General features: G+C 56.4%; 1 protein-coding gene across 1 annotated transcript; it reads right to left on the bottom strand.

The window, feature by feature from the left end:
* Positions 1–5,525: 5,525 nt before the first annotated feature.
* Positions 5,526–11,139, bottom strand: BUD13 (BUD13 homolog). Its single transcript, XM_058857116.1, has 11 exons — positions 10,981–11,139; positions 10,700–10,790; positions 10,287–10,371; positions 10,090–10,141; positions 8,990–9,651; positions 8,617–8,711; positions 8,339–8,447; positions 7,797–7,935; positions 7,347–7,528; positions 6,948–7,029; positions 5,526–6,656 (listed from the first exon to the last, which is right to left on the bottom strand). Exons 1-11 carry the CDS (start codon positions 11,100–11,102, stop codon positions 6,563–6,565), a joined length of 1,713 nt encoding a protein of 570 aa, XP_058713099.1. The 5' UTR covers positions 11,103–11,139; the 3' UTR covers positions 5,526–6,562.
* Between the last annotated feature and the right edge of the window lie 195 nt (positions 11,140–11,334).

Here is an 11,334-nt window from a genome sequence, read left to right as displayed (position 1 = left end):
CCACCGTGGTGCCCCAAACCAGGGCTGAGGCTGCTGGAACCCCCAGCGCCCTGCTCTGCTCTCCCAGCATGGAAATCAACACCCAAACTCCAGCTGGTGTTCTCTCCGCACACCCAGCTGGATTAGGGAGACAGGGAATGGTGTGATTTGTGAGCACCCTGTTCTGGCACTGCTCATCCCTTCTCCAAACCTATCCCTCTCGCTCAGATGCCCAGGAGGGCTCGAGTTATTCCATAAATCTGGCTGCAAGCAGGTAATCTGCTGCTGCAGGGGGTTCCCCCTGGGCCCAGCTCGGAGCGCAGCCACCTGCCAATCTCAGCAGCCCTGAAATGCACCGTCAGCAGCCAGCACAGGGAAACCAGCCCTGCTTGAGATTCAGCATTAAATAATTCAGCCCCCACAGAGAGACGGGGGAGAAGAATGAGCCTGACAAAAAAATATAAAGATTTCCTATGCCCCGTTAAAAATGCATTGACCTGATTAGCTCACTGGCAGGATGCTGAGCCACGCCAGAGCCGAGCAGGGAATCCCAGTCTGCAGCGACAGTGGCACAGAGGGGACCTTGGCAGGCAAATTCCACCCTACAGAGTGCAGCAGCACCTCCCCTGCCTTGTTTTTGTCTGTGTTTTCTCGCTAAATCTCTTTTCCTTGCTTGCACACGTGTGACACATGGGAGATGTTGCTGCAGGAGGGCCTTTGCAGAACCACAGAATCATTTTGGTTGGAAAAGATCTCCAAGATCATCAAGTCCAACCTCTGAGTGATCACCACGTTGTCAACCAGAGCAGAGCACTGGGTGCCACGTCCTGTTATTTTATGTCCTTGCTCAGGGACATGCCACACCTTTCCTGTGCAGCTCCCTCGGGCTCCGTGGGCACAAACCAGAGGCTCAGAGCCCCCCTGCCCCAAGGGCCACTGCTGTGCCCTGAGCCCCCCTGCACCCCTGCCTCCCCGCCTGCCACGCTGCTCAGCAATCCCCACAGCCTCCCAAGGATGTTTGGCAGCTCTGGCTTTGATGTGTGGATTAATGAGAACTGACAGCGCTGGAGCAGAGCCCTCAGAAGCCCAAAGGCAGGGCCTGGGGCAAGACTGGAGGGGACGAGGCTCTCTGAGCGCTCCCTTTGACTGCTCCGTGCTCTGGCCAGGGGCTGTGGCTTTGGGGATGGTGACAGGCACGGCCAGGGCTGGTGGCTGGTGGCACCTGGCTGTGCCAGAGCCCCGGCTGGTCCCGCTGGGCACCGCGCTGGGCTCACAGCCGGCACAGCCACCGGGCACACGCTGCTGTCCCGGCCAGGATGGCCCTGGGGAGGCACCCGAGGTGCTCCCCTGCACTGCCCAGCACGGCACAGCAGCAGCACAGGCTGGAGATCGACAGGGATGAGGTGTTCCCACATCCTCTGCCCGGAATGGGACTGGCTGACTGACTCCAGGCTGGGGCCCTTGAGCAGGGCTGGGTTTGGCCGATGTCCCAGAACGGCTCCAGGAGAGAAAACAACCCCATCACCCCCGAGAGCTGCTGCAGGGAATAAACTCCCTCCTAATCCTCTAACTGAACAACCTGCAGGCATAAACCGCGCTGGGATCCCAACAGGAGCACAGCCAGGGGCGAGGAGCTGTTCATGCTGAGCGGGAGGAGGGAGGATGAGGAAGGCTGCAGGCAGGAGCTCTCATTCCAGCTGCACTGGGATCCCTGCTGCCAGCACCGCTCCCAGGTCCCACATCGATGTCCCCATCAGAAGAGGGTCCCTCGAGGGATGGGCAGAGCCCCGGATGATGCAGGACTCAGAGCTGGGCCCTCTCTGCCTTCAGCCCTTTAGGAAGAAATCCATTAGCTGCTAATTACACACGGGCCAGAACTCTGCCGGGTTATTACGGCTGTACAGCACTCCACAATTAGAGTCTGGAATTCCTGCTGTAGGCTGCTTACTGGGGGAGCAACACCTGATGTACAGCAGGGCACCAAGCTGGAGCGGAGCTGCCCCCAGGCAGAGGGTCCTGCCCTGAGCCAGCAGTGCCACAGCCCCAGGAGCAGCCGAGGTCACCAGGGATGGGTCCAGGGGCACCCCGGAGTGGCTGGGTCCTCGCTCCTGCCAGCCCTGCAATCCCTGTCCCCAGAGCTGAGGGACCAGGCACTGCCATCCTCCCCCTCTGCGGCATCGGGCAGCCCCGGCTGATGAAGTTATAATTCCTGAACTTTCTCCAAAATGAATATGGATGCACATCTGCCTCCTCTTAGGTGTAACAAATTGGGAGAGATTGTGTTAAATTGTGCCGAAACCGTGTCCACTGCCAGCATCCCGACCATCCCAGGCACGGGCGGCTGTGGCCTGCAGCTGCCGGAACCTTCCATGGGCTGAAAGAAAGAAACGCTGCAGAGTTTTAAATCTTCATCAGTTTAGTGCAGTGAGGGTCCTCCGCAGCCTCCTGCTCGTAGGGAGGACAAGCAGCCCCCATTCCATGACGGGGACACGGAGCTGTCCCCAGGGGTGGCCGCAGGGACACTGAGGCACAGGAAGCTTCCCACGGCCGGGGTGTGCAGCCGAGCGTGGCTGAGCTGTGAGCCCCATCACCCAGGGCCTTGCTCTACCCGCCAGATAACGCATCTAAAACATGTTTATTTCCATCCAGGCTGCTTCTCAATTTGATTATTTATCTCCCGTTTAGCCTCTGACAGATCAAAGGCTCGGCGGAGGGGAAGCGGAGCCGGGCTGCGCATGAAAATGAGCCTTGATACATAATTAATTAACATGAAACAGTTTCATTAGGAGACGGTGTTACATGGCTGTTTGTCTTAAAAATTTAAGCTGTGTAAAGAGCAGGGGGGAAAGCACACCTCCCTCCCTGCCAGCCCCTCTCCTGGTGCTGCCCATCCCAACCTGGCTCCGGCTCCCGGGAGCACTGGAGGGGCTGGAGCGTGGCCCCCTCTCCCTGAATCCTGTGCAAAGTCCCCTACCCTCGATTATTAATCTGTTTTTAATTCTATTAAGAGATAGCCAGGAGAAAGAGTATCAATTTTAGATTAACAAGGTTATTAGCACTTAATTATGTGAGGTGTCTTTGTAATTGAAAAGGAAAAGAGGAAGCACCATAAATATCCCGGCCCCCGAGCTCCTGGGGGTTTGCGTGTGGCTCTTTATTCGCGAGGCTGTGGAACCATAAATATTAAATATCTGGTGAAAAAAAAATTACAAGGCAGAGAGAGGATGCCCTCTGGATATTCCGGCGCCGAATGTTCTTGCATTTACAAATATTCATTAGCTGGGATCTGCAAAGTTATTTCCACCAAGACTCGGTGAAGGAGGAAGAGAGAGAGGTTATTGAAAAAAAAAATAGAGTCTAGAGTAAATATTATTAGTAATTTTTATCTCTGCGTGTCCCTAATTATTCCATAATTAGGGAAAGTGCACATATGCATATACAATCACTAACCTGCCAGTCTCAGGGATTCTCATTCCCAGCCCCGCTGTGGGATGGAGTCACCAGGGAAAACTCTTCATCCCCAAAGAGCAAAGGGGGTGTCCGTGCCCAGGGGACCCCCCTGTGCCCCCATGCCCGGGTGTTCCCTGCTGGAAGCCCGGGATGATTTAGGGAGCCACCGGCTCTGCCGAGCACCCACGACCTGGCGCTGCTGCCAGTTAGAGAGACATTAAATGACAAATCTCAGGCTCTTTTTAATTAAAAAATAATAGAACTCAGCGGGAAATTGAGCAATAACACAACACTGCCAAAACCCACTTTGCTGGGGCTGCTAAAAAAACAGCAGCTGGGGGGAGAGGCCACTTCACCTCTGTGGGGACAGGACAGGCAGGGGGGCCGAGGGTCCCCCCCAGCAGCCCCACTCCCGTGGGCACAGGGCTCCTGGGGACAGCACTGTCACACCCCACGAGTTAGCCTCGTAATCTAAACTAAACACATTGCCACGAGCTCATCAACAAAAATCTAATTACGCTGCGCCAGGCCGGGCTTAATTGCTCGTCCTTGACACGAGCAGTGCCCGTGGAAGCCCAGGAGCCAGCGAGAGCCTGGGATTGGAATTATCCTGCTCCCTGGAAAAAGCATGAAAGGAAAACGGGGGAAAAAATATGGCTGTGCAATTAGCAGAGAAACAGCAGACAAATCAGCTGGGTAATTGCTGGGGGGAGCTCCCAGGGTCATTAGCCGGTATGGGGAACACTGCTGCAGTTCCAGAGGGACACACAGGAGCCCAGGGACTCCAAAAAGGGGGAAAATGGCTTAAAACCAGCTTTTCTCCCAGTAAAGAGAAGCTGGAGCAGATTCTGAGCCTGGCCCAGCCTCCCCCAAGCACCACAGGGCTCCTCGTTTGCTGCTCCCACTAAGGAGGAAATCGGGATGCAGGAGGTGGCTGAGCCCCGCTGCCTCCCCCGCACGCTCCTCCCCGACTTATCACCAGTCACAGGATGTTTACAATAATTTTTAATTTGCGCAATTATTAATCATTTTTCTATCTGTCTCATTTGCATAATAATTACTCTGCTTGCTGTTTGCCATGACTGTGAATGACAGTGGTTTAAATTAAATTAAGATTTTAATATTCATTTTTTTGGGTTAAAGCTAATCAAAGTTGCTGCTCGATGCCAAGACCAGGGCTCTGCCCTTCCAGAAGCACTAATGAAGAGATCCAGTGCGGGTGTCACTGCTCCATCTCCATCACCCAGCTCATCCCAGAGGATCCCGCAGTGTTTTCCAGTGGCTTTGCTGCCAGAACTGCTCAGACAAGGCCACGGCTGGGACAGGGGATGTGGGATACAGAACAAGGGCACAGGGACAAACCCAACTCCCTTCTCCCCAGGCAGTGCACAGGGATGGGATCAGGGAGGGAGGTGCTCATCACGTGAGGCCCCCCTTTCCTCACAGATTATCTCCTAAAAATAAAGTGTCTGCTAACAAATGACAGATGTGTAAATCCAGAATTGTGATGAACAAAGAGGTCCCGAGGGTAGTACCTCTCAAATTTTAAAACCCCAGCCTTCAAAATCAGCTGCAAGAGCAGAACCTGCTGCCATTTTCAGGTCCTAAGCACATTTTGTTTAGTACCAACATTTAAAAGTGCTTTGCCTCCTTGAGAGCAGCTTACAGTCCCAAGTGTGACACGAGCCAGCTGCTGGCATCTGTGGCTCTGCAAGAGCAGCCACTGTCACCAAGCAGGTGAAGAAGGTACCAGCATCCAGCTCTGCTCACCAGGGCAAATCCAATCATTCCACAGCAGGTTCTTCACATCTCCAGCAGCACTCAGATTAAGTGAGAGCAAAAACGAATGTGTCAAGTGGAACTGCACTTGTCGAGGCTGTAGCTGCCTCAGGTTACAGGGGGAAATGAAACAGGGCTTTGGTGACAGAAGGGGAAGCACAACTGGAAGCATCTGTCTGGAAATGTGCTGCCACCTCCCACCCCCTTCCCCCAAACCATCTCCCTGCCCTGCAGGTGCAGCAGGGCTGGGAATGGTTCACCCACCTTGGAAAAACCACCACAGGCAGAATCGAGTAAAAAAGGAAAGGTTTTATTTACAGGTGAACACACAAATTCCAGGGCTGCTGGGAATGTTACACAGGGATGAAAACCAGGGAAGTCCCAAGAGCCTGGCACTCCAGAGCAGACTTTGCTCCTATCCCTCCCACCCACAGCCCTCCCAACGCTGGAGAATCCCTGGAAAGAGCGATCCTGCCCTGCCCCTGCCCACTGCTGCAGCCAAGGCATCTCCATGGAAACTGCTGCCTGCATTTCATCCCTGCTCCCTGGGACCTCAACAAGAACAACTGTACTTATTTCCACAAGTGCTTTCTGGCACACAGGGATCAAGGGAAGCTCTGCCTGGCCTCCAGCTCTGAGACTGACAAATCTGATCACAGGAGAAGGGCTGCTACACTTCCCCCCCGAGCGAGCCCCAGGCAGCAGCGTGGGGGAAGTGCTGAGATCAGCCCCAAATCCAGAGGGGTCTGGGGGGACCAGCTGCTCCAGACCAGGGGGGAAGCAATTCCAGGTCTTAAGTCCTGATTCTCTACACATTTACTTCCACTAGAAATGGACCCCTGAAGAATTGCTGAGGCTCCTGAAGATCTTGCTGCCCAGTGCAGCACTGCAGGTCATTCTTCCAGTGCCAGAGCATTCCCTGCTCGGCTTCCTGTTTGGACAGGGTCAGGAGAAGCTGAGTTTGAACTTTCCTGCACGTTGGTGAACTTCCTGCATGATCTGCATGGCAAAATAACTGCATAAACTTAACAAAAGTTCAGAAGTTCAACTTAACCTGAGTTCTGGAGCAGTCTGACCCACTGCACAAGGGGAACTCTCCCAAGCCCAAGTGTTCAGCAGATTTTCACCTGAGATTTAGGACACCTGAAGACTTGGGAACCACCCTCAGAGGTCAAAGCATTTGGCATAGAACAGAAGTTTGTTAGAAAACAAACAAGAAGAGGTGTCCTCCCCAGAGAGCTGGAGGCTCTGGCTGACAGGGAGGTCCAGTGAGCTGCTGAATGCCGAGGACAGGGCTTGTTCCATTCCTCAGGGCTCTGTGGGTGGTGCCTGTGGGTCACTGCAGGAGCTGTCCCTACATGTCCTCGACGCTCCACTTGTAGGCGAGCTCCTGCACCGCCTTCTTGTTGGCAATGCGGGCGAAGCGCTGCTGCTCGAACCCGTTGGACCTGCAAAGGAACACCCAGGTGACAGGAGCTGCTGGGCACAAGCTTTACAAGTTTTCCACTAATTCGCTCTGGCTCAGTTTCCACCTGGACTTGTGGTTAACAAGAGCTGATGCCTTTGAAGTTCCTCACCTCCCCTTGTCCCATCTGTCCCATCATCCATTTGTAACTTAATCCAATCAACATTCCAACTGCCAGCAACCTCACTCATCCCAAAACTGGAAACCTTCACACTGGGAACCCCCTGAAGCAAAACTCCTTTACTTTTACTGTTTTTCCAACAAGAACAAGTACCTGTCCACACCGTCCCAGCGATACCCAGGCCAGATGTTAAACCTGTTGAGTGGAGGTGCTGGTCCCTTGTACCTGGGTTTTTCTGGAACACAAAAAGCAGAACAGCTGTTCTCAGCCAAGTGGTCACATCCTCAGCCACCCAGGAGGTGTCTGCAGGTGGGTACAGGTAGAGAGCACAGGCTCCTGACAGCCAGCTACAGCTCCCAAAGGCTCACTGTGACAAACTGCTGAGTTTTCAGTCACCAGGCCCTGCTCTCCCACCAACAGCTCATGTAACTGTTACTGGTAACAAGCCAGCAACTCCAGAGAGCCCAGAAGTCCCAGGACTCAGCTGCTCCAGCAGCCTTTGGCTATTTACTGACACCTTAAACCACACACAGGGGTGTTCCAGAGCCAAACCTTTCTCCTTGTTCTCCTTGGCCTTCCTTTTCTTGATGAGAGCAGCCATGGGGTCTCCTTCCCTCTCCTGTTCCCTCAGCATTCGATCCAGGTCCTGGTCATCGATGTAACGGGCCAAGGGCTTCTGCATCTCCTTGACTGCATCCTCCACGTTCTGCTGCTGCTGCCTCTCCTGTGCCAGCCTGGAAAACACACAGTGTCACCCAAACCCAAGCCATCACTCCTTGGGACTTGTTCAGTTTGCAGGGTGGGTCACTCAACTCCCACTGCCTGTGCAGCATTCCCAAAGCACCTGCAGCAAAGGAAGGGGTTTCCAGACACGTGGAACACGTGCTGGTCCCAGGCTCAACCTCAGAATGAAGTGAAATGCAACACCAGTCTGGCAGCAGATCTGAACTAAAACCAGGAGATGGGAGGCCCAAGGGCTGTGCTCAGGAGTCCCTCACTCACCCTTTTCCCCACTTGGCATATTGCTCTTCTCTCTTGGACTCTGCCTCAGCCTTCAGCCTCTGCTCCAGCTGCTCCTGGGCCAGGTTCCTCTTGCGGCCGGACTTGTCTCGGTACACGGTCTGAGCGTTCCGGGATTCCTCTGGCAGGGACAGATTTTGGAACATTTTATCACCCCCAGACAATGAAATTACTTTAACTGTGACTTCTCTTTTGCTTGTCCTAATCTCCCAAAGAGCCTGTCACCCAAAGCCAGGCAGGATCTCAGCTCCTGCTTTTCCCTGCTGTCCCACACAGACCCTGAGCTCTCTGATTATCCCTCAGCTCCTTCAGACTTGCAGAGGAAAAGCATTTCAGACTCTCTGTGATTTCCCTGGCATTGCTCTTAAATCCCCACATGGAACAGTGGCCCTGGCCAAGGCTTCCAGCAGCATGTCCAGCTGCAGCTCCACAGGGATGCTCCCCACCAGCATCCCTGTGCCAGGCCCTGAGCGAGCAGAGGAGGAGAAGGGGAGCTGGGGCTCAGCCGTGTTCCACACTCCCACCTTCCAGGTGCTTGGTGCTCCTCTCGTGCTTCCGGAGCTCCTGCTTCTCCCTCTGCAGGACATCGGCCGACAGCAGGCCAGCTCTGACCCCGTATGCCATTGTGTCAGCCTGCAAATCACACACATCCCACAGCTACAGCTGCCTGAGAGTGGCACAACGCAGAACGAGGGTGACACAAACCACAGGGACAGCCCTGTTAGAGCCACTTGTACAAAAACTTCCCCAATTTGTCAATCACTTGATTTCCACAGCTGGAAGGGAAAGAGACAACCTTTACCTTCTTGGGAGAGCCCTTGGCATCCCGGCGGTGTGGGGAGTGCTCCGGGGGACTCCGTGACCTGTGCTGGTCCTTCTGAGCAGGCGAAGCCCGTCCTGGAGGAGACAAATCAGAGAGTGAGGATTTGCTGATTCCTCCAAGATGATCACACTCAGGGAATCACTACGGGCACAGCCCAGGCTGCAGGTTGGGTAAACTCTCGCCCAGCCGTGCACGTGTACGACAAGAGCCAGCTGTGGCTAGAGGGACAGACACCTGCCACTGCCAGCTGTGCCAGCTGTGCCAGCAGAGCAGCAGCCCACAGCACTCACCTGTGGCAGTGTGGATGGCAGGGAGCCCCCAGGACATGGGGGACACAGCGTGTGACACTCACCTTTTGTTCGGCTCCTTTTCCCACTCGGGGACCCCGGCTTCTCTCTCCGAGGAGACAAATCCCGACCCTGCCGCCGGGGAGGTGACAGGTCTGGGGTGTCATGGCGCTGTCTCCTGGGAGGGGACAGGTCTGGTGTGTCATGGCGCTGTCTCCTGGGAGGTGACAGGTCTGGCGTATCGTGACGCCTTCTCCTGGGAGGTGAGGGGTCAGGGGTGTCGTGACGCTGCCGCCGCCGGGGAGGTGACAGGTCTGGGGTGTCATGACGCTGTCTCCTGGGAGGGGACAGGTCAGGGGTGTCGTGACGTCTTTTCCTGGGAGGTGACAGGTCAGGGGTGTCATGACGCTGTCTCCTGGGAGGGGACAGGTCAGGGGTGTCATGGCGCTGTCTCCTGGGAGGTGAGGGGTCAGGGGTGTCATGGCGCTGTCTCCTGGGAGGTGAGGGGTCAGGGGTGTCATGACGCTGTCTCCTGGGAGGTGAGGGGTCAGGAGTGTCATGACGCTGTCTCCGGGGAGGGGACAGGTCAGGGGTGTCATGGCGCTGTCTCCTGGGAGGGGACAGGTCAGGGGTGTCGTGGCGCTGCCGTCTCAGAGGTGAGAGCTCCAAGGAGCCGTTGTGTTTCCCTGCTGGGGGCGAGGGCTCTGGGGAGTCGTGGCGCTGTCTCCTGCGAGGGCAGAGAAGGTGACAGAGAAGGTGACAATGAGCTTGGTTTGTCTGGAAGCAAAGCAGGACCCACAGAGCTGGGAAGTGGGCCAAGGCTGGGAACAGCTTTGTGAACGTGGATTCGTTTGGATTCTGCACCCCAGCCTTCCCAGGGCAGATCCCAGAAGCCCCCCAAGGCAGCCTGGATCCCAGCAGAGCTGGAATATTCACGTCTCCACCATGACCATCATTCAAACTGACAGGGACCATCACCCCAATCTCCCTGGCAGTGTCACAAACACCCAGAGCTGCCGGTCCCCCGCCTCAGGCAGGAGTTATCCAGCAGGGAAAGGTATCCAGCAATGCCCACATTTCCCAGCAGAGCAGCTGGAAGGCACAGAACCAGTCAGTGAAAACCAGGGTGAACCGAGAGCAGAATTCCTGGGTGAAGTCCCCATACCTGGAGCCAGACTTGGCAGCCCCTGAAACATCCGAACTCTGCGAGTCCTCATCTGCAGGAAAGAAATTGGAATCACCATCACTGGGGCTCTGCCCAGCTCAGCAGCCCTCCAGCATCTCAAGGATCATTATCCTTGAGATAATAAGGATATTATCATATCCTTATAATAAGGAGAGGGTGGAAGGGGCTGCTGTCACCTCCTAGAAGTTTCCATTTGGAGTTTGTTCGGAATTCCTCCATGAGCTTCACCTCATCGGGGCGCTCATCAATGAACTCTGCCACCTGCAAACAGCACAGGAGCACCAGGGGCTCGCAAAAAGGCAGAATTCCTGCTCCCGACACAGCCACGAAAGCCCAGCAGCCCCAGCCCCTGTGCCTTGCTCCAGCAGAGCCCCTGGCTGGCCCCTGCTGGGTGCAGAACGAGCTGCTTTGATCCGCAGGGAGCTCCCTCGTTCCTCCAGAGCTCCGAGCAGGAATCGCACCCACCCCAGAGGCAGAACACACAGAACACGGGCGGGGAGAGGCGCCTCAGCAAGTTCTTCCCAAAGGGAAACACGAGGTGGCCGTAAGAACAGACTGAGGCTGGGACCGCGTGTGACTCCCCGCTCACCACAGGCATGTCCCCCTCGTCCTCCTCCTCCTCCCTGTCCGGGGCGGCGGCGATGCTGTTCCAGCTCACATCGTCATCCACGATCCGCATGCTGGGGCGGGGAGAGGCGCTGCGGTCAGGGCCCGCCGGAACGGGGGGACCTGCGGGGGGAGCCGGGGGGAGCGTCCCGGCCCCGGGGGGGCTCGGAAGGAGGGGCTGGAGAGGGGAGCGGGCTCGCGGGGGTTCCCAAACCCGGGCAGGGCACAGGGCCGCTCCTGCTGCCGCCTTGCCCCGCCACTCACCCGGCTCTGCCGGTGCCGCCCGGCGGTTTCTTCTTGCGGCGGCGGCGGGGCTGGGCGGGCTCGGCGGGGCCGCTCAGGTACCGCCGCAGGTACTCGGCCTTCGACACCCCCGGCGCCGCCATCGCGCTCTGACGCAAAACCCCGGCGCCCGCCGGAAGGGGCGGGGCCTGGCTCCGGGTGGCTGATGAGGTGGGCGTGGCCATTGCCATAAATGGAGTTTCACCGGGATATGGGCGTGGTCATTACCATAAATGGACTCTGCTGTATCGGGAAATGGGCGTGGCCAGGCGCAGATTCACCATAAATGGTGCTGAGGGCGGGGCCATGGGCGCGGCCACGGGGCGGCCGCGGTTA

This window comes from Poecile atricapillus, chromosome 25, assembly GCF_030490865.1.
Source record: "Poecile atricapillus isolate bPoeAtr1 chromosome 25, bPoeAtr1.hap1, whole genome shotgun sequence".
NCBI lineage: Eukaryota > Metazoa > Chordata > Aves > Passeriformes > Paridae > Poecile > Poecile atricapillus.
Note: the sequence above shows the minus strand (reverse complement) of the source record. Positions and strands in the feature narration are given on the sequence as shown.